The sequence below is a fragment of the Pyrgilauda ruficollis genome, unplaced genomic scaffold (genome assembly GCF_017590135.1).
Source record: "Pyrgilauda ruficollis isolate IOZ18807 unplaced genomic scaffold, ASM1759013v1 scaffold36, whole genome shotgun sequence".
NCBI lineage: Eukaryota > Metazoa > Chordata > Aves > Passeriformes > Passeridae > Pyrgilauda > Pyrgilauda ruficollis.
The window spans coordinates 2,748,560-2,769,928 of NW_024525045.1; the positions used below are offsets into that span (position 1 = coordinate 2,748,560).

The following is a 21,369-nucleotide window of genomic DNA, read 5'->3' on the forward strand; positions in this document are numbered from 1 at the left end:
TCTTGTCAGAGAGAATTAGCCTATGTGGCTAGAATCCAGATGTGCACATCTATCAGCTGTTTTGAAAGCATGGAAGTTCAAGATGAGTGCAATGCCAGTCATTCCTTCGCCATACTGAGAGCCCCTCCTGTCAGGTTACTAACAGTGAGTAGCAATTTGTGCTCTGCAAAACACTCCCACTCTGCACATACAAACAAAACAATTTCTTAGCTATGCACTTTGTAAGTGAGGGTTCAGTTCTGCAACCCTTGCAAAGGACAAGCTGTACTTTGCTCTTACCACGAGCCCCTGGAATCTGGGACAGTGGTGGATTTTGACCATGGAAAACATGAAATATACACCTACCCAATACGTTATTCTTCATCACAGTGAAACTAATTTCACAGCAATACTTATGCTCAGATTTGCTGCTGTCAAGAAAAAGGCAAGTTTTATTACCTCAAATCTTTCAAAACCAGGAACTCTAAAAAGACAACCAAATTTTCAGAGAAATTTTCTTAAAATGTGAAGTATTTTACCCAGTTTGCTGTGTTTGGTGTTTTTTCAGATGGGTTTCATTGCTGGTTTTTAAAGCATAAAGATACAAACCTGAAGATATTCACTTCAAGGTAAAGAGGGCAGAAAGTTAGAAGCTCCTGATCACAGAGACATTAAAATGAACATTGCTGTGCAGCTATGATGGTGTTGGTTACTGCTATTCCCTTTCACAACATCTTCCTTTTCTCTCCTCCAGGTGAGGCTTTAAAATATAGGTATCACTATCACTCCCACTTTTCTTTATCTATCAAGGTATTAGCTTCATAAAGTACAATTGACCCTAGTTAGTCAAGAAGGAGAAAGTGATGCAAGGTTTCCTGTTTATCCAGTCTGACAAAGATAGTGGAGTAGAATCTCTAAAGGCAAGTTAATCCCTTCAGTATTAGATCAAAGCACAGTGTCTACTCAATTATTACAAAGTATTGTAATCACTGCAGTAAAAAGTTACCCATCAAACAATTATTTGCAAGAGACTGATAGACATTCAAGAAAGGATAAAAAAAAAAAACAACACAGAACCAAAGGACCATTTTTGTATGTCTGTGTATCTCTTCAGATGTTCTCCCAGAGAAACTGCAACTGTGAGGTACAACAAAAAAGTCAGATGAGGCTAAAGCTTCCCTTTCTTTAATAGCTACTCTTTTTAAATAGAGCCAAATTCTACCCTCTCTCTGGTTTAGTGGGGTTCCATGGAAGATATCACAACAGAGCCAGAGTTACTAAAAAGGTTTCAGTGCAGGAGAAAAATCCAGAGGAAACAAAGAGAGAGTAAATGTTTTTACTCAGATAAAACTTCTTATTGAGAAAGAAGAAGGTATTACACAGGTGGAATTGTATGGTAGAGGATTAAGTCAAGCAAATTCTACTAAGACTGATATTGGCCAGCCTGAGTTGAATTGGGTGAGGCTAAAGGTTTATCTTCAAACGAATCTTAAATCTTCCATACACCATCACTGCATATTCACATTAGGACTTTCTCTCTTTTTAAGGTTTTTTAAAACTAGTACAGGGCTAAGTACAGTCTCTTCCCTGCTGTGCTATGTTTGAGTGCAAAACATGCATTTAGCTTTTGGTTTTTCATTTCCTAACCAAAAGGCATAATTTCACTGGATAGGGTTGAAGTAATTTAGAATATTTTTTAGGGCTTTTGATATTTCAGACAAAATAACACCTCAGAAATTACTTCAACATTGAATAAAACAAAAGTATAATGTAGAAACAAACTCACATTTGGTATTTTAGCACATCTTTTCCTTTGAGTCTTCATCCAGCACTGATTAACATTAGCTTCCATTACTTACCTCATTAGGCAGTACCTTCATCAGTGTTTTAAGAGTCTTCTAAAAGGTTATTTGGAGATAAAGCCTGCAGAAAATTCTACACATGGTAGGATTAACCATGGTATATGCTGACTATGCCCTTCTAAATATAAATTCTGGTTAGAGAAATGGAGAGACTCTTCATGCACTACATTATGTGGACTCCTCTCTGTGACCTCCAGATGTCCTGATTCTCTCTGGTTTACCACATAATAGTCATGTAATACTAACCTTGATGGACTACTTATGAATAAGAGGCTATTTTGAGGTTGTAAGTGCTTCAAATTGTAAGGTTCCCTGCACACTATCCCACAGCTGGCTTGGGAGGAGAAAACTCAATATAATATGTATGCAGTAGTCTTTATGAAAGCCCAGGCTGTCCTCAGAGATCATTCTCCCTGTGAGGAGTCTGCCTTGGAAATAAGCAAAAGACTTAGATCATTAGCAATGAGTTCCATAAATGTGGCTGCTAAAGCCTTAGTGTGTACCTCCACCAACACCCAGTGTCCATCAGAACTGTCAGTGTTGAATCACAAGCAAACCCCACCTGCTCCTCCCAGCCTGGAGGGCTGCCCCAGTGGGCCATAAACACAGTGGGTGTCTCTCCCAGGCAGCCACGCCATACCCCAGAGCTCCCTGAGGCACGAGGCCTGAAAGCCTCCCACATCCCTGAACGTCAGGAGGCTGCAGCAAAGTCAGAACATGTCAAACGAGCCCTGCTGCTGCTGCAAGGCCAGCAGTTCCCAATCAGCAGTGGATGCTGTCGTTCTCCAGACACCATCTGTTGCAACAGCTGCTGGTGGCTTTCCAACAGCCTCTTTAGCGCAGGTCTAAAACCTGATTGCTCTCAGTCAACCACCCCTTCTTATCTAACCTTGATGAGAGAGACTGAAGATCATGGTCACTTTGGCCCTCTACTGTAGGGCATGCCATGGCACTGACCACCGCAAATGGCAGTGTCACTGCCATATGGGACTGAGACAGGATCACCACAGCCTTCCTGGGAGCGCCTGTGTGTGTGGTGTGCTGGGAGCAGGGCAGGGCAGGTGTTCTTTAGCCAACAGCCCCCTCCCCACTGCCTGCCTGCTGGGATGCAGCACCCAGGCCAGCATCTGGCCTGTCTCTTCTTCACTGTGGCCCCTCTAGTGAAGAGCACCAGGGGAAGCCTCACCTCTACCAGAGGCTGAGCAGTTTCTAGTAATCCCCAAAAGCCCTTCCTCTCCTGAAACCCCACGCTGCAGAGCCCACGAGGAGCAGGGCCCTGCTCACTCCTGAGGCTCCCTGCAGGCAGGGCCCTGCCAGTCACTCCCCGAGGAGTGTCCGCTTGCAGTGTCCTGCACTCCAGCACGCACCCCCTCTAAAACACACAGATATCGGAGCATATTAGGCATATCTGAGAAATGTCTTTTGTTTAATATTTTGCTCCTCATGTTGGCTTCTCAGCACTGTTCAGTCATGCTTATTTTCCTAGCAGGTCTCCTGTGTAATTTTTATAAAGATTATAAACAGTGTCACCAGTCTGCCCTTCTTTTTAATGAAAAATGCATTGAAAATCACTTTCAGCAACACACTTTTAAGACTTGCTTTCTGTTAACTTAAAAAAAAACCTTATTTCTGATTGCTGCGTTGTTCAGAAGATTTTTCACATTGTCGTGATTCACTACTAAATAGAAGATTTTAATGAAAATCTTTGGACAAAACATTCTAATTACAGTTGACCTCAGTTTATACCATGTGACCAGGCATGTACCTGAATATCACCATGTAAAATGTACTTTTGGCAACCAAGAGCTATTGGATGTTTAAAATCATCTGAAAACAAATATAAAGGAAACACGTTGAAGCAGCAGAGAGCAATCCCTTAGTCTGGCTCCTACCTTTATCTGCATTAGTGACTGACCTTCTATTTCCTTCAGATGCCTTAAGGAACAGCAACACCCGTACAGCGCTTTCCCCCGTATTTTTATATTCTGATTATGTAACTGTACTGCTTGCATAACCGCGACGACAATAAGTGTAGGATTTGTCTAAGGATCAACACGGAGCAGCTCCTGCCAGCCGTTCCCGAGTGTCCCTCCCAGCCGCCCCGCTCGGAGCGCACAGATAAGGTGGGTGCCGTGTGTGTCAGTGACGCTCACCCCATGCAGCCCGGCCGGGAAAGTTTAGCCTAAAATAACGTTTACATTCACTGCATGAGATAATGTCAGCAAAGAAATCAGGTCTCAGCGGCCTTACCGAAGCACACAGGACAGACGGCCACCCAGCTGCCACCCGTCCCCTGTCAGGGGGTACTTCCTCGCTCTGTCGCGCCGCCGGGGATCCCCCAGCCCCGCGGGTCCATCTCCCTTTTCCCGGGGCTCCCGCCCGGCTCCTGCCGCACGCGCGGGCGCAGCCGCGCTCGGGGCTGGGCGGGCGCCCCGGTGCCCCCTTTGTGCTTTTTATACCAGAAGAGCCCCGCGGGCAGGCCCCCGCACCGAGCAGTGCCGGTGCCAGCCGACCCAGAGCCCGGGAAGGGGCGCCGCGGGTCCGGTCCGGCCACACGCCTCGCTGCGGGGGCTCTCACGGACCCGCCCCCCCGCTGCGGCCGCATCAATCATTAACGGCGGCTCGGGTGTCCAGCGCCTCCCACCCCGGGAAACCCTACCCGGGGTGGCGGGGGCGTCTCTTCCCGCTCCTTAGGAGCGCTGGATGCGCCGCCGGTTTCCAGTTACCGCGATGCCGGGCGGCGGGGCGGGAGCAGCCGCGGCGGTACTGCCACTGCCCCTGCTGCAATGAGTGATGCTGCCGGGGGCGGCGGCGGGGGCGGAGAGGCGCAGAGCTACCGCGGATCCTCCGCCGGCGGCTGCGGGCGCAGCGGCTCTGCCTCGGCCGGTCGGCGGCGAGGCGGCGGGCCCGGGTCCGGCCGGGGCAGCGGAAGCATGCCGGCGGGCGATGGGGACAAGAAGGAGGCGGCGCCGCCGCCGCCTCGCCCTGCCGCCCTGCTGCGGTGGGACGAGGTGCCCGAGGACTTCGTGGAGTGCTTCATCCTCTCGGGCTACCGGCGGCTGCACTGCTCGGCACAGGAGTGCCTGGCCTCGGTGCTGCAGCCCACCAACGAGACCCTCAACTTCTGGACCCACTTCATCCCACTGCTGCTCTTCCTCAGCCGCTTCGGGCGGCTGCTTCTGCTGCGGGGCGCCGGGGACGTGCCCTTCCACCACCCGGCCCTGCTGCCCCTCTGGTGCTACGCCTCGGGGGTGCTGCTCACCTTCGCCATGAGCTGCACGGCCCACCTGTTCAGCTGCCTCTCCCCGCGCCTCCGCGCCACCTTCTTCTACCTGGACTACGCCTCCATCAGTTACTACGGCTTTGCCAGCACCGTGGCCTACTCCTACTACCTGCTGCCAGGGCTGAGCCTGCTGGACGCCGGCGCCATGAGCCACTACGTGCAGCAGCGGCTGGGCTGGCAGCTGGACTGCAGCCTGCCCATCGCGGCCTACCGCGTGCTCGTGCTGCCCGTGGCGCTGGCGCTGGCCGTGGGCTGCACGGCCGCCTGCTGCCGCAGCCGCGCCGCGTGCTGCGCCTACCCCTTCGCCGTGCGCACCTTCGTGTTCGCCATGCCGCTCAGCATGGCCTGCCCCATCATGCTGGAGAGCCTCCTCTTCGACCTCCGCGCACGCAACCCCACGCTCTTCGTCTACTTCTACCGCCGCTACTTCTGGCTGCTGGTGGCCGCCTTCTTCAATGTCAGCAAAATCCCCGAGCGGATCCAGCCGGGGCTCTTCGACATCGTGGGGCATAGCCATCAGCTTTTCCACATCTTCACCTTCCTCAGTATCTACGACCAGGTGCACTACGTGGAGGACGGGCTGGCTGAGTTTCTCAAGGCACCCCTGGCTGCCCCCACCTACCTAGGCACCGTGGGGTATATGCTGCTCCTGACCGTCTGCCTTGCTGTGGTCGTCAGGAGGTTCCTCAACGTTGCAGACCTCTGCAAGCAGGACTGACCGGGCCGGTGACCCTCGGGACAGCGACCACCATGCCAGTGACCCTTGGCCTGGAGGTCCTTGGGCCGATGACCTTCAGACTGGTGACCCTCAGACCAGACCCACCATGTCCTGAAGAAGCTGTGAAACCTGGGGGAAACCTACCTGTGGAAGAGCCAGGTCCCTTTCATGAAGGTTTGCTGGAGAAAATGACCATGGCAGAACTGCTCGTGCTCTTTAAACTACTAGGTTACCAGGGGAAGCAAGCAAATGCTTACTGGTATGTTGCTGCTTAGAGTATAAGCCGAAATAATTTAGCTCTGCTACTAGGAAGAATGCATGAATGGTGAATGCCACTTACTAATTTAATAACAATTAGGTCTAAACTAGCTCTGTATATACATATATATAGCTATATATTTATTAGCTACATATATGTGTATATATATGTATACACCTGAAGACATTTGTGCAATGATTTCTCATAGACTTTTAATCAACTCCTATGTGAAAATTCCTAGCAGATTATGCACTGACATTTATCTTCCTCTCTGATATTGTAACAGGCCTTTGCAGCCACATACTGGATTTTAAATGCAAACAAATCAATAGCTATCTATAGTTTCTAAGGTCTTGCAGCCTTTTCAACCAGGGAACAATAGATTTAAGAGCGAGAGGAAAAACAGTTGTGAATTATTACAGAATTACCAGTTAATGGAGAGACTTTAATTAGACAGACAATGAGTGGTTGGTGTAGCCACTCGGATACTAAAATAAAATAGAAGGATGTGTAAAATAACCGAACCAGAAAGGGGTCAAACTGGTTTGGAACGGGGGCAGAGGAAGAAGGACCCTGCATAATAGAATGGCTCTTCCCTCAGCATGTCAGGAACATCTGTTGTGCTGAGGGAGTTGCTAAGGGGCCCCTTTATCTTCCTGGGTAAATCACCCCCAAACCACTCCTCTAGAGTCAAATTCAGATGCCAGACTTGCTGTAAACCCCTGCCAAGCTCGGTGGGAGTTCTGTGGATGTAAAGAGAGTAACTGATGCATGAGATCTCATTCTGGATCTTTTAAAAAACTACATGGAACTAGTTTCTACTGCTCTTTAATTAGAGCACTGTCATATTTGCCATCCTAAAATTAGTTGCAGAATATGATACTGCTGCATCTGAGTTCAGCACCTAAAATCTGGCTCTACAAGTACTGGATACTGGCACTTTTTTGTCATTTCCCACTTTTTCCTATTCTGATTAGTTGTGGCTGCAGCTGGATGTGTTGAAGTCCTCTTTCAGAAGCTTTGGGGGAGTTCAAAGACAAGAATTAGGAGGTGTTTTCCAAAGCAGTATCTTTTCAGAGCAACCCATGTATTATCCTTGTCACACGACAAAGAGCTACGTATAGATTGAATTTACTCTAGATACATTTTTGTAAACCATGTGCAGATTTTAAGCAGATGCATTTGCTTTTGTCTGACAGAACAAGTGCAATAATGTTACACAAGGGGCTTACCAATCAAAGTTCAGGTGAGAAACTGCTTGTGTAACCCATTGTCTAAAGAAGGGTGGTACTTCCTTAGCAAACCCTTGTGTCAGACTGTGTAATAGTGTAATAGCTGTTTTACTCAGCTCCTGTTGTAGAAGTATTTCTGCTTGGGTCTTTCCCATTTTCATGGACATGGCATCTGGATCCCAAGACAATGTTTTGAGTCCAGTCCTAATCTTCTGTAAGACAAAGTCCCCTTTGTTTAAAATGGGAATATAGGAAGGACTGTAGCCAAGGATTATGAAGTCAAATCGTTAACATGGGTCAGAGTCATCACAGACCCAATAACTGGTATGCCCTCTACCAATGTAACAGCTTTATGAAAATTTCTCAATTGAAGTGCATAAGCTAAAAGAAAATTACACTCACTCAATTTAGCTTTTATCTCAACTCATTTTAAGGATAATGGTTTGAATATTTTAGATTCTTAACGAACAATGAAAATGGCCTAACAAAAATATATACTCCTTGCCAGCTGCAATTCTGCTGGTATGTCATTTCTGGAAGGGTCAGATGTCTTTTAAGGAGGTGGGCTAGAATTATCTGAAGTAGCAATTCCCAAACTGTAGCCTCTTGAGTTATTGCTGTTGGGCCATAAAAAACTACATAGCCCTGTGTGAGTGGCTGTGTTCAGTTTTCATTTGCCAAGATGCATGAAAAGAAAATGGAAACTACATGAAGTATTTTAAATTTCACCTATTTTCACTAAATTTTGTCATAAATGTAGCATAGCTTTCTTCAGCTGCCAACAAAGCAGAAAATGATCTGCACCACTGGGAGAGGAGGCTGGTTCACAACACTGTTATTCCTTGAAACGTGCTTTAATATTGCGAAAACCCTGAAAACTCGCAATAGAAAGCCAGTGGATCAAGACCTGCAACCATGTCATGCTATGAATTTCCACAACTGCAAAAAGAGGCCAAAAATCTTAGAGATGGGCTGTATTCAAGTTAAAATAATAGAGTCGTAGTAGTTAGAGCCCAATGACTCATCCAAACTAATTATGTAGAAAGGGTTTGCCTGGGAGATGCCACTAGCACATCTAACCAGCAATTAAAAACTAAGAAATAAATCTTAGGGACAGCAAACCTCAGCAGTAGAAGGCAGCTCAGAAACAAACAGTAAAAGCCAAATGAAAAAGACCAGGCTTTTAAAGCATACTGTATAATGAATTATATTTGTGCTTGTCAGTCACAATGTAGAGGACATCTCAAGAGGCAATGTCGAAAATGGCTGTTGCTAACTTGTAAAAATACATTTGATATTTGTAGTTAGGCCACACAGGGTCATCTATATATATCTCAACGACAGATAACAGTATAAAGTTTGGATTGCAACCAACTGCAATTTTACTGGAATCTTACTGCTGTTACAAGAGTTGCCTGTGAGCCCCAGTCACACTGAAGATTGGGTACCTGGCTCTGATATTAAGAATATTGCTTCATTCAGAAGTTTCTGTTGGCAAATTGTTTAGGCACGTGTATGGGCCTGAGCACCTCATGGCATTATTTGTAAAAGCTGGTTGCAAGCACTGCTGTCTGAGCCACTGTAAGCAGGCTGCTGAATCCAGAGTGAATGGCTACAGGGACATGTGATTAGAATGTAAGAGTTCTAATTAATGGATTCTTGTTTGTTTTTTTGTTTTAAAAAATGTGACTACAAATTAAAAAGGTACAGTAAGCGTGGAGAATATCTAGGGAAATGTTACCTGAGTGCCTGTGTCTATTCAGTGAAGGACATGCATGCAGATAATAGTTCCATTTGCTGTGTCCGATGGACAGAACTAATCTGAGATAAAAAGATTAAAATTGGAACAAGATATCTATAATTACAGTGCTTGAATTTGCTCACATAGAAGTGAGTCAGCATTTGTGTGACTTTTAAGGGTGCAGGGTAACTTTCTGGTGTGAAAGCACACAACTGAACGTGTGTAAGCATGTCCAGAGCTCAGGCAAGAGGTCTAACCTGCAGACTAGATGCATAAGGAAATCCTGGAAAACTAACTTGCTTCCAGAAGTACGTGTCATAATGTTTCAATAACCTGCCATAAGGTCTACACTGTGGATTCCACAGCTCATGTTTAAAACCAAAAAGGCTTTTCAGGCCTTTTGTAGTAGAATCTGTATGGGGATGGGAGCACAAGGTGGGGACTGGAGCACAGGGGGGTGGCCTGTAAATGCCTGGGTGTCTTTCTGTGTTTGGCCAGCAATGACCTCTAGACTGACACACCTGTGCTGATGTGAGGTGACTGTTGCTGGGGCCACTTCCCAGAGTGTTGGTGCCGTAGACACCCCCCTTGCACGTGCCTAGAACTGCAGTCTACACTGGCATATATTCAGTGAGCCTGGCTTCTGGGCACTTCTGAGTAGCCTGTGAGCTTCAAGCTCATCTTCCTGTAAGATCAATAAACCTCATCTGTAATCACTACCCTGTTTTCTGTGGTGATACAGTATTTTTTCTGCAGTGTGTTCATTTGAATGCCACTGTCCAGGATATCTGCGAAGCTCTGAGCAGCTTCATTAGTAAGACTGGAATTTATATAGTCTGGAAACAAAGGGAAAGGTCTCATCTGCATGCTGCACTTACAGAAATGTAGCATAAAAGCAGAAGTATGTTCGGGGTTTTTTTTGCTAAAATGATAATTCTGCTTAGTTGTCCAAGTGTTATGCTTATTATTTATTTGCTGAATCCAGCTACTGTGTCAGGTTTTTGTCAACAGTGCACCTGCAGAAAATGACAGTATGAGTTTTACTTCATGTTTAAGTAAACTCTGAGGCAGCACATTCATAGAGCATTATTGCACTAAACTCAGTTGATTACCATCCACATGCCTTACAGAAGCAAGTCATAGCTGTAGTAATTGCCCAGATTAAAATGTTTTTTCATTGCCTATGAGAGTAAAAATGACCAAGTGGCCAGTAACAAGCTGAGGAGTCAGGCACTCCTGGGTTCTTATCCTTGCTTTGCCACTATCTGTTCTGTAATCTGGGGCAAGTTGTTTAAACTGTGTTAATTTTGAATGAATTTTAATTCATGTGAAACACTGGAATTGTACCAGGGTTGAATTTGACCCTTTGTGTCTCAGTTTCCACATCTGTAAGATGGGGAGAATATACCTTACCTACCTCGCAGGGTTGCTCTGAAGACTAGCAAATGTTTGTAAAGCACTTAAAAATGCAAAGACCCTCCCAGGTGCTAAGAAGAAATATTACTGAACTCCAGCAGGGAGAATGTTATATTTTCCCTCATCTCACAGAGAGAGGAACATGAACGTTTCCAGATTGTGAACTCTTGGGACAAACCCTTGTCATTGCCATACTCTAGGATGTTCACATCCTGTCTCTTTTGGAGCTGATGGCAAAATTTCCACTGGCTCAAGTGAGGGGCAATCAAGACCCAGACAGTATTAAACAGGCTGACTAAATGCTTAAGGGTCAGGAGTAAAGAGAAAACATACATGACTTACATATGCTTTTCTTCAGAAATTCTCACTGGTAACTTGTACTGAGGAGCACTGTAACACCCACGAGGCCTCCTTGTTCATTTAGCCATGGATTGTGTTCCAGTTACTATGAAACAATGGAGCAGGATTTCCCATCAGTGTCTGTAAGATTACGATTATGTCTCAGTTGCCATTGGGAATTTTGAACTACGTCAAACTTCTTACCAGAGTAAAAAGACCTGAAGTAAATGAAGCTTTTAAGAAAAAAAATATGTAATCATTTGAGAACATAAAATTATATTGATCAAACAACTTTCTCTTTTTCCTTCCTGTTCTGCAAAACCAACAACATGGAGTTAATCTTATGGTTGAAATCTGAACTGGGATCTTTTGACCACATATGTGTACTCTGTCAAGAAGCCCTGAATAATAATTCTACTAACCCACTCTGCCCATCAGGTGAAAGGGGTGATACAAAAAGCACCACTGAGAAGAGGACCATGTTTTTAAAAGCTTTTGTAACTGGCAGCAGTAGCTGAGGGAAAAAAAAAAAAAAAAGACCACCTCAAAGGGTTTGAGTGGTTTGTTAGTCAAGGCTTGTACCTTTAGAAATTCTCCCAGTATCCAAGTATATTCCTAGCTTCTGTTAGACACCTCTGAGTCAGAGCTGTATAACCAACACCCAAGTTACAGCTGAAACTTTACTCTCTTCTCCTCAGATGAGATGCAAGATGGTAGTGTCACATGCACTGAAAGACACAGACCTCCATTCAAGACACTTAGTGTCTTGGAGCTGGGTGTGGAATTAAGTTAAATAATTTTCACATCTTGCTTAGACAGATGCTGCTTCATTCCACTAAATTCAGTAATAAATTATTGACCAAGACAAAGGAAGCAGGCTTTTGCTTAAAATTGCCTGGAAGGAAACACCACCAGCAGACTTCTGCTTTCAGGGCAATTGCTTCCTGGGCCGTACTCAGAGGATTCTGAAGTAGGGCTTCGCTACTTCATGGGAATGCCATAGGATTTGTGTTGTAGCTGGGGGTTAATAGTACAGAGAAACAGTTTATAGCAAGTCAATTCTGTCTGCTAGAGGTTCAAGCACGCTTTAGTAGGAGGTATCGTGTTCAAGGGGCTGTGCATGCAATGAACAAAAAGTGTGAATTTTGTGTGGTTCTGTTGGGAGGGTTTGAAAATTTACTCTTTGTACACTTTTGGATGCTGACTACTGTATATGTAATGACTATGCATTTTTAGCAAAAAAAAAAAGGGGTGTGATCTATAAATAAAGTTGATTCTGAGTTCATTTTTGCAGAAATGCATTTATGAAGGTTTTTCTCATTTCTTTGTATAATTTACTGTGACACCTGTAGGATCATAAATGTGTTGAATGTAGTTCTCTTCAAACAGGTGATGTTAGCATGAGTACAAGAACGTTCAGTTCTTATATATGAGGTATAGGGGTGTTGGTATTTCTGAAAACATTATACTAGCAAAAGTATCATTGCCATTTCATTGTCTTTTATATTTTAAAGCAATAAAATAGCAGTCTTTAACATTTTAGTTCTCTGCTAACTAATTAATGATACACATCCCTGTTACATTAAGATCTAATGCATTAATATGTATTAGAAGATTAGTGTTCAACCTATAGTGCTCCCTGAAAAATCATGAAATTGGTAGCAATAGCAGTGTAAAGAATCGGCAAAATACTGACTGCAAAATGAAGAGGTCTATTTGGCATCAAGTAAAGTTTCCTATTTGGCAGAGTAGGATGGCAAAATACTATTTTCAGTCCAAGTCAGGCACCAAAAAGCACTCAGTGAACTGCAGTTACATAAAGTATCTGCCTTAAGCCTTTTCTGTCAAAATTCAGCAGGACAGGATGTATCCCAACATAATTGCAGGTTCCCCCTGATACAAGCACAATGGAAAACTGTAGGATCTTCCAGTTGAGGTCTGCAGAATTCCTTGCAAAATTCTAAAATTCTTGAGATTCTTATTTGCAGACTTTGTACATCCTATTTGAAATGTGGCAATGACTTCAAGGATTTGATGATCCCAGCAAAAACCTCCATTACCCTCTCAGAAGCAGATGCTTCAAGAGACTACATCCTGCAAATAAACAAATGCTTCACAAGACTGCATCCTCCTGTTAACACTTAAGGGTTTTCATAATGTTATCAGTAAACTCTGGATCTGACTGCTGGACATGAACAGGCTGGAGGAAAACCTCACAAAACTGATGAAGCCAGTGAAGATGGCAAAACAGTGAGCAGAATGGTAAGCAACAAAAGTTACAGCTGCTAGGACAGGTAATTTATTGAGGTCAGTGCCTCAGCCTTCAGCTGCGGTGGATCCATAGTTACTCTGATAATCTACTGGAAATCTGACGGCAATCTATATTTTGTTACCATGACATCACTTCTCTGACAAATGACCCTAAAAGTCAGAACTGTATTTGAGGAGGAACAAAGAAACATCTGACACACAACAATTACATTCAGATTTTATTCTCTCATCACAGGATCATGTGAGGCTAGCAGGATCTGCGAGTGGAGATGAAACACATTAAAAATTAAAAGCTAATAAAAACTGATGGTAGAACAAATCAGTATTAATGCTAAAGCTAAATCTTGGCTGCAGTGACAAGAGCCTTTGGGGCAGACACTACAGATGCACTGTCTGCATCAGAAACCCTCTACTACTACAAGGCAGATTTCTTATCAGGAGTGGCAGTACGCTTCTGTTAGTGGGGAGCTGGAAATACTTCTCTTGCCAGGGAGCACAGCCTTTGGGTACATGATGCATGCTTTACAGAAGCAAAATAACCATGTCACACAATCTTTTTGGAGAGTAAGCAATTTTATAGAGTTTTTTAATTTGAAAATTCTCCTGCCTCCAAGGTCTTTCCTGTCCCTTCTCACTGATGAAACATGAAAATATAGTTTTCTTTAATTTTCAGTGTTAAGCATACTTTTCAATATTATACTCTGCTAGAAAATGTCTATTCTCTCTCACTTTCCTTTGCTGTCCTGAGAAACTGGGCAATGCCACATATAAAAGAAAAAAATCCTTGGGTTTTTTTTTTCCCCCTCTTTATATGCTGGTCTCTCCACATCCACAGTCCTGGGACTATGGAATTCAATCACTGGCACTCACTAGTGTTCCAAAATCTCAGCTTTTCTTTTTAGCAGCACTTGGAAGAACAACTAGGAAATGTCAGTGGGGTGGATAACAAGCACCAGTATCTGTAGCCCTCAGAAATAATACAAATAACAAGCAAAAGGTAAACAGGTGCCTGGGGCAGCTTCTCTGATACCTTTGTACACACAGGCATCATCTCTCATTATCCAAAATTTAGTCAAGCTCATAAGCACATGCTTAACTTTAATAGGACTACATGTTTATCTTTGTTCATTGGCGGGGTGAACTTTTCCTTGTGTTTAAGTGTGCTATAGAAGCAGAGCCCTAATGAGCAGACAGTGCCAGGGAAATGCTGCCAGCAAGAGTCTGGCACAGCAGATCCTGCCATCCAGCCCTAGGCAGTGTCCTACACTCCAACACCCAAGACTCACATTCCCTCCTCAGCTGTAGCACTTTAAAGCACTCTCAGGACATCGCCTGAAAAATTTTAATACAAAACAAAGAGCAAAGTATATATATAGCCAGAAATGCATCAACTTAGTCATGAAATAAAGCTGCAGAGTTTCCATTTGTACCAATTACAATATCAAAACATTGTTTCTTGTAGTGTAGTAGAAAATCATAGCTTGAAGAGAAACAGTTTGGAACACTAAGTAACCAGAATCACTGAGCACTGAAAAATATATTCACTGAAAAATATATTCATAAATAAAAAGAATATTTATGTCTGTAGAATATGGACTCAAATAGAGAAGCCAAATATTCTGTGAAGAACACCTTTGTCCCTAGCAATAGAGCATGTTCCTTCAAGCTAAAACTATTCTGCCGTAACAGAAGCATGCCATCTCTTTTATTCTAAAATTCAGATATTCTTTGGACAATAAAAAAGTAATATGACTTAACTGTGTTCAGTAACACAGAGAACTGATATAGATTGACAACATAGACAAGAGTGGGAAACCTGCTCAAAATGAAATATTCAGGTTAAATGAATATTATTTGAAGTCCCAGCTAGCTTAGCACACAGCAGCCCTATCACCTCAGAGGGAATATACAGTGTATCTTCAGATGTGCTTCTACTGACATACCATTATTCCAAAGAATATAGTGAATTGATATAATGAATGGCAAATAGTAGATACCTCAATTGCAGTTAATCTGTGATGAGTATATTCTTGTATTCAGATATAAGGCAGAATTACACACATGAAAAATCTGGTGGTGCTCTACATACTCTGGTTGAGGTCTCCAGCTGTTACAAAAAAGACAAAAAGACATTTTAGAAGTCTTCCTTTTTAAGGAAAAAAAAAAAAAAACAAAAAGGTAAAATTAACCTCACAGAGTTTAAAAGGTGTATTGATTTTGACTTTGCTGGCAGATTCTTACATGGGTTTGCACAAAGCAAATGAACTGGTGGACTTACAAATATTACCAAGTGAAGTAATGACTGCTTTCTCTTCTGAAAGTCACAGTGACTTTCTCCAAGCAGAGCTACTGAAGACCCACAGTGAACCTGATCTGGCCCTCTCCCTTTACAGCAGTTGTAGCTTGAAGTGCAAGTCCTCTGTGGAAAGTACTAAATGTTCACCTAGCAGTTTCCAACACACTTCATTGCTGCTTTTAAATAACCCCAAGGAATGTTATTTATTAGCCAAATATGCACACAGAGCTAATAAATAATTATGATTTTCAGGCTCTGGAACTGTCATGATTTCTAATTTCAATGTCAGGGCAACACTGCCAGGTATGTCCTAGACGTGAGTGGCTTCCAACTTATTACTCAACACTCTTTGTTCCAAAAGCCATTTCAGTCCCCCACTAGCTCATGAAGAAACAATCTGCAGCAAACAGGCTGGTAAATGAAGTCTCTAAGGTGACAACTTCTCATGTTCACTATAATAGGTCAGGAGCAGCGCAGATCCCTTCACAAGTGATTCCTGAGCTAAATTCACAAACAAGCACCAGACTCAGTTCTCTTCCCTTGGCGTTTTGCCCGGGAGGCTCAAACAGGCTGGAGAATAATTCTGACTTGTGAAAAGCCCTTTTCCCCTCCTATTCCCCAGTCACATCCGTGTGTGCAGTACTGGCACAGAGGAGGCAGCAGGAATGCAGGGTGGCACAGCACATCTCTGTGCTGCACCAGTCCATCCGTGGCACGGAGCCGCATGATCCCACCAGGGCAGCTCCCACACACGAGTCAAAGCAGCCTGAGAATCAGGCAGTGACAGCCCTGTCTGCCTGCTGGGCCAAGTGAACCTCAGAATAAAGAGACTCAGGCCTGCTGTTCAGAAGAAAGTTTTACAACATTACTCTGTGCCCAGCAGACCCATGGAGGACACTGAGGTCAACCAGCAGGAGTTTCCTAGACAAGATTTGGTCTTACTCAGTTTTTAGAAAACAAACCTTCATTTTCTAACTCATCCATCAATGATAAATGATAGAGAATAGAAATTTTTAGTTTCCCTGAAGTTGCTGGATAGCGCTTAAAGACTAAATGACAAAAAAAAAGATAAATGGATGTAAAAATATGACCACGGGAGGATAAAAGCGGCTGGAACCAGTGGACAAACAGATAAAAATGACTAGAGTGTTTTTTTGCAAGTCATGTAACAAAGAAGTAACAGCACATGCCCAAAGAAAAAGTTCAAGGAAAAGTCACCTTTAATATCAAAGCATTCAGTGAATACAACCACTAAAGACCCCTTTTATGACTCTCCAGGACTCTCCAGGACCAAAAATCTTCTCTCAGTGAAAGAGGGATACATACAAATTAGTTCTAGGAAAGTAATGTTTATGTATTAATAAGAACCACGTTTTAATGAATATGTATGATTACGATGGATAAATACCTTGTTGTAAAGCCTCACAACACACACAGAATTAAAAAAAAAAAAATCTTCTCTGTGTCCTGCACACATAAAGAATGTTTGCTTTCTAATGCTTCAAATGTGTTAGAAAGTTTATTCCAACCCATTTCAGGATCTTCTGTGCTCTGAGGTCTGAGCCGGACCGAATCCTCAATTTCAACTTGAAATGAAGAAGGCAAAACAAATTATTCACACATATTGAAAAAATATCGGGTAATTCAGATTGTTTTAATCTGCCCCAGCACAGGCTCAGGGATGAACAGGAGCAGAGCGGTGTGTGCGGGGATGAAGCTGCTGCGGGGGGTGCAGCGGGGCCGGGAGGAGCCGCAAAGCGCGGCCGGACGGCTCCGGCACGGCCACGTTTTCCCCGTGGGAGCTGCGCTGCGTTTCTCATCTGCAGCGCACGGGAGGGAGCACAGGAGCCCCGGCAGGCGCCTCCGCCCAGCGCCCCGCTTGCCCTTGCACAGCTGGTGGAAGTGCCGCTGCCCTTTGCGGCACCTCGGCTGGGCACCGCTACTGTCCCCTGGGCTGCTTTGGGAGGGATGCCCCATCCATAGAACACTCTCAGGGAGAAGCTGGCACAGAGATCTGGCCGTCTGGCAAAAATAGTGCCTTAGAGGCAGCTGCTTGCTGAAAAATCCAATAGGAAAAAAAACCCTGTTTTGAAAGGGATGACGCCACTCTCTTAGACATTCCTGGAACTTAAACTGAACATAAGTCAGTCGGAGTATGCATTTTGCCATGTTGACATCTTATTTAAACATATTGACTAAAATAAGTTCATTTGATCTGTTTCCTTTGTCACATGCATATCACAGCAAATGCATATTAACATACCTATTAGACTTATACAGCAGTTTAAAGCCAGTGTGACAAGCAAGCTAAGGAAAAAAACCAGACAAGCAGTAAAAAAGAAAATCTGAAAGTATCTTCCTTTGCAGGATTGCATCTTTCAAAGCTGAGAAGTTGAAAGTCATCAGTTCAGAAATGGCTCCTTCCTGGCCCAGACCCAGTGAGATGGACGAGCCCTGGTAAAGCCCCAGTTAGCCATGAGGCACACCTGGCTGGCACAATGCCATGACCACCCTGCCACAGCCAGCATGTTGCCTACTGAATGGGAAAAAGTCTTTTACTCTGAAGTTTCAAACTGACCCATGTTCATAGAACCTGCCTACCATACTCCCAGCTGATGTCGAACAATGCACATATATTTCATGCTACACTTTTCAACACCTTAGGCATTAAAATGTACTTTCCAAAATGCTGCAGTCCCCTTCCTGCTCTAACACTGCAGTGTTAACTGGAGTATTGTAACAGTGCTGTCACAGTCTCAGTGACAGACACAGACACCAGCTCCTGCCTTGCCATGACCTTCAACCTCTCCTGGGGAACTCCCATTCATTTTGGCCAGTGACACTTCATTCCCAACCTATGCCAAAGATCCTACAGCACCTTCCAGACAGCTGTGCTTTCCTGTCCACTGTTCATCTTTCAAATAAGTCTCTTCTGGGCACAGCCACAATCCAGAGCTGCCCTGAGGCTGTCAGATGATCTCCACTGCCCTTGTCAAAGTTGGGATATAATCAAGCCTGGTCCATTCCTTTCTTATTTAACACCAGCATATGGAAAAAATTTTTTACAGTATTATGACATCCTGTGCAAGCTGCCCAGGGATCCCTACTTCTTGTGTTGGCATAAGCTGTGAAAGTCATCAGCCGTACTGTATGGATGCAGATGTAGCATCTCATCAAAGTGTTTCCAACTCTCTTTACTACTTTCTTCCTTTCATTTATTTCTTCCCACTTTCTGACCCAACTTCACTATCTCATCTGTTTCCCTTTACAAATTTCAGGCCTGAAGCCAAATTTCTTCAGATCTGACTCCTTCTATGCAAGCGGAACACTGACAACTGCTTTGAATGTGGGTGGAAACTCTCTGAGAAGAACCAAGGTGGAGCAGCCAGTGAGGCTGCACACAGGGCACTGCTGCCTGTGTCAGTGCCACACTGGTGCCCTGACTGAGGCTTGTGTAGCTCTGTGTAGCTACATGTGCTGCTGCCACACAGGCAGGACATGCAAGTGACTTCCCTACGCCTTTGGCCTTTCAGTAGTCTTCTCTTCCTGTCTTATACAGTTGGTTGTATTAGCACTAAAGAGTAAATAACTCTACCTCCCACTTGAAATATGGTTGAAATGTGGCAACATGCAATCATGCTTGTACATTCAATTAAATCCAGTAATAACATATTTTATTCATGGCATTTTATTATGCCATTGAAAACTGAATGCATTTATTTCCTCACACAGCCCAGGTATAGGTAAAACTTTTCTGGATGTTTCAGACACATTATATAAACTAAGTCAACACAACTTGTCTAGATGCAAAATACCCTTTGAGAGTGAAATTCTGGTCTCTGAGGAGTTTGCTCCGGTAATAGCAAGATTTACTGGTTTTGTCATTAGATTTTATTCTTAGGATATCAGTCATCATTTCTTTGTCAACAGATTTTACGTATCTCAACATGACTGATGACTTGGAAGTCCAATCAAGGAGAACTCAGAGGCTTCAGCATCTTTTCTGGTAATAACTGCTGGGATTTACTCTCAGGAATAAAAGAAATGTTCTGCAGTACAAGCCTCATCTTTTATGCTCAATGTCAAATGTAACAGGTTTCTAATAAAAGAACCACCACAACCTGTCTAGCAATTCCAGTCCTGGATTTGCCATGGGACATATCTCCTTAGGTTATAGCTAATACAGTAAACAGTGACTCTTCCTAGTGACATGGTAAAAATAGAAAGGCTTCACATGACAGGGAGTTTTCTCATCTACAACACTCTTTCCAAAGGTTTCAGCAGGGGGGGGTTTCAGTGACATGTTTACAATTCCTCTTACACAAATTACAACAGAACTCTGGGAGTTTCATATGGCTCTTTATAGGTGTGAAGGACAACCATCTACAGGATATACAGATGCCAAATCTTTCATTTCAGACTTCACTTATAATTGTATATTTAAAGATTTTTATTTTATGATGGGAACATAACAGAAGAAATAGAAATGTAATGGAGGAAATAAAACTTTCCACATTATCCCTTAACTGAAAGAATTTTCTTGAAAATTCTCACATTCCCTTAATTACTTCCATGAAGAGATCAAGTTGTAAAAGTATCAGTTGCTTTGGGACTAGCTGTCAACAAAATAAAATAACATAATTGTAAGCTGTTTCCCAGCTTTGACTACTGGGGGCAGTAATTCTCTGGTCCAGCTGGTTACAGTGCAGTGTTCTCAACAACGCTCAGTTAAGAGTAATCTTAAGCCTACAGAGGATTCATGTGGCACCCACAGACTTAACAGGAAGGACAAAAATGATGCAGAGGTGCCAGGCTTCAGGGGTCTCTGAGCTGCAATGCGAAACCTTCATGGACTCATATCCTGCATCTGCACAGCCACAGCTCCCCAGGGATCCCAGGCTCATGCTCCCTGCTGTGCAGTGCCACCATCCCAGCCTTACACCCTCGGCCACCACCAGAGAAAGCTGAGGCAAGGAGACAGGTTACACTCAGCATGCCACAGCCACAGCCCACAGGCAGGAGCAGGGCTAAGTTATGAAGTCATGACTGAAAACTCAGATCAGACACCCAAGGACAGGCAGCTATAAACTAAACCTGCAGAGAGCTTTGCATCTGCACTGCCTGCACATCCTGGGCCAGGAGAACAGCTTGTTTCCTGTGAGTACGTGGCCAGGGACAGCCTGCAGGACACCCCAGTCTGAAGGACACCTCAGCCTCAGCTAGGCAGTGGCTCACTGCACTCATTTCCCAAGGCCAGGGGCACTCATCCCACTAACCCAAAGTCTGGTTCCTGGGCTGGGCTGGATTTTTTTTTGTGGATGGTGCTGTGGTGAATGCAGCAGATCAATGAGTGGAACAGAGAAATGCTGCTTCCTCCAAAAATACACACATCCATGGCACTTGCTCATAGTGTTTCTGTACATATTGCAAAGTCTGCACTTAGTTTTGTCCACATGCCAAATGTGCACTATATTCAGAATACATGTACACAATTGTGCCTCCCTTTTTTCCCTGTAACATTGGGAAAATTGTGTGTCCCTGCCTCAAGGAATTGAGTGGAGAGGCATTGGAGCATATTTGAAAGACACCAATTAGAGTTATATACCAGTTTCACACTGAATTTCAATAGGAATGTGATGTTAGCATCCAGCTTTATAACCACTGCCACTGCCTCACTCTCTCTTTCACAGAATTTGATTTCTTCCTAAAGAAAAAGGCTTGAAATGCTGACTTGAACCACATGGGAAAATGCCAGCAGATTAAAAAATTCTACATTTCCTTGCTATGGCTTTAGATGTACCAAAACTTTTAAATTTGTTGTAATAATCTAAGTTTGTTCATCTTTAACGCAAAATCTGGATGGACATAATGCTGTACTTTACAAGCATCAGCTACATATACTAGATTTGATGCAATACTTGCTGCTTGATCACTCTCTTTTCATCTGCTAGAGCCTATGTAATATTTAACTCC

General features: G+C 43.8%; 1 protein-coding gene across 3 annotated transcripts; it reads left to right on the forward strand.

Annotated features, from left to right (window-relative positions):
• The first annotated feature begins 4,534 nt into the window (after positions 1-4,534).
• PAQR9 (progestin and adipoQ receptor family member 9) lies at positions 4,535-19,405 on the forward strand. Of its 3 annotated transcripts, none has more exons than XR_005955811.1 (2): positions 4,535-6,101; positions 19,327-19,405. XR_005955811.1 is itself a non-coding variant. In XM_041475769.1 (1 exon), the coding sequence occupies exon 1, from the start codon at positions 4,628-4,630 to the stop codon at positions 5,840-5,842; it is 1,215 nt and encodes a 404-aa protein (XP_041331703.1). In that variant the 5' UTR covers positions 4,535-4,627; the 3' UTR covers positions 5,843-12,114. The 3 variants fall into 3 exon arrangements, 1 of the variants encoding a protein (XP_041331703.1); XR_005955810.1 differs by lacking the exon at positions 19,327-19,405 and adding an exon at positions 12,818-12,909; XM_041475769.1 differs by lacking the exon at positions 19,327-19,405 and having other exon boundaries at positions 4,535-12,114.
• The last annotated feature ends 1,964 nt before the right edge of the window (positions 19,406-21,369 follow it).